Consider the following 1,154-nt stretch of genomic DNA (forward strand, 5'->3'; position numbering starts at 1 on the left):
TTTATCCGAAAGTCCACAAGACGCCGACAAGAAAAGGTCAGGGAGGCACCACCTGCACAACTACGTTTGGAAAAAGATGCGTTGAAACGAAAGGGCGCCAAAAGGGGCGCCAATGACATTACAAATGCACCGAGTAGAAACTGAAAGATATGTTTCGGTGAAAGGGCACCAATGACATTACAAATGCAGAGTACTTAAGTGCAATTGTGTTGTGCCAAATCCCAAACAAGTCATTGCATGAAAGGTCTGCCTTTTGTATTGCAAGGTGACTTGGCTTAGTGGTTAAGGTGGGAGGTGTACTTAGTGTATATAAGTATGCCCTGGGTTCGAATCCCAACAAGTCATTGCATGGCGACTACCTGGTTTTTTTCAAGTTCAATTGTGTTGTGCCAAGTGCCATGTCTGGGCCCAGATTGTGACGGCTGGAGACTGGGTAGTCAACATGTCAATGGAGAATTTCTTAGTAACTGGTTACGTTTAAATGACAGGGGCGCCGAACAAAAAGGGCGCCAATGACATTCGAAGGATAGTTGAAACGACAGGGGTGCCGAAACAACTTAGGCGCGCCCATGACATGGCTAAGTGAAAGATCTCAAGTAGAAACAACTGTTCAAGACTTCGATTCAATGTTCAGTATAAAAACAAATGATTTAGTTGTCATCTTGACCCTCTCCCTTGGGCACCGCAGCACGAATACTCTTCCGAGCATCCTGAAGCTCCAACTCCGCGAGTTCCAGGCCCCTGAGGTGCATTTCAAGTCGGTACAACTCCTCGTGTTTTTGACGGCGCAGCAGCTCCAATACTTGTTGGGGGTCCCTACACCGGGAAAGTAGGTTGAGAGCAGATTTGAGCCACTCTTGGCGGTGCTTCACCCCATGACCATCCTAATAAAGTGAGGTCAGTAAGAAAATTGTAGTCAGAATGGCTGACCTTGTTTCTGGGAAACTCTTCACATTGTTGCCTTACCGAATCAGGATCAGCCCAGATGTATTCAAAGTTGTCTAACTGAGGGATGAGCGAAGGCGCACCACTGTGACTGGAGGATGCCTCAGGCACAGGGAGTGTTGGTCGGGTCATGTTTCTTGAGGTGGGATCGGGGCCTGGAAGGGGTGGTCGGGTCATATTCCGTTGCTTGTTGGGCATTGCATCTGTTG

The 1,154-nt window shown here is 48.0% G+C and overlaps 1 protein-coding gene across 1 annotated transcript; it reads right to left on the bottom strand.

The window, feature by feature from the left end:
- Window positions 1-650: 650 nt before the first annotated feature.
- LACBIDRAFT_309599 (uncharacterized protein) lies at window positions 651-1,143 on the bottom strand (the record flags this gene model as incomplete). The annotated part of the gene is made up of 2 exons (XM_001886987.1): window positions 651-884; window positions 931-1,143. 2 exons carry the CDS (start codon window positions 1,141-1,143, stop codon window positions 651-653), a joined length of 447 nt encoding a protein of 148 aa, XP_001887022.1.
- Between the last annotated feature and the right edge of the window lie 11 nt (window positions 1,144-1,154).

The sequence above is a fragment of the Laccaria bicolor genome, genomic scaffold (assembly GCF_000143565.1).
Source record: "Laccaria bicolor S238N-H82 LACBIscaffold_41 genomic scaffold, whole genome shotgun sequence".
NCBI lineage: Eukaryota > Fungi > Basidiomycota > Agaricomycetes > Agaricales > Hydnangiaceae > Laccaria > Laccaria bicolor.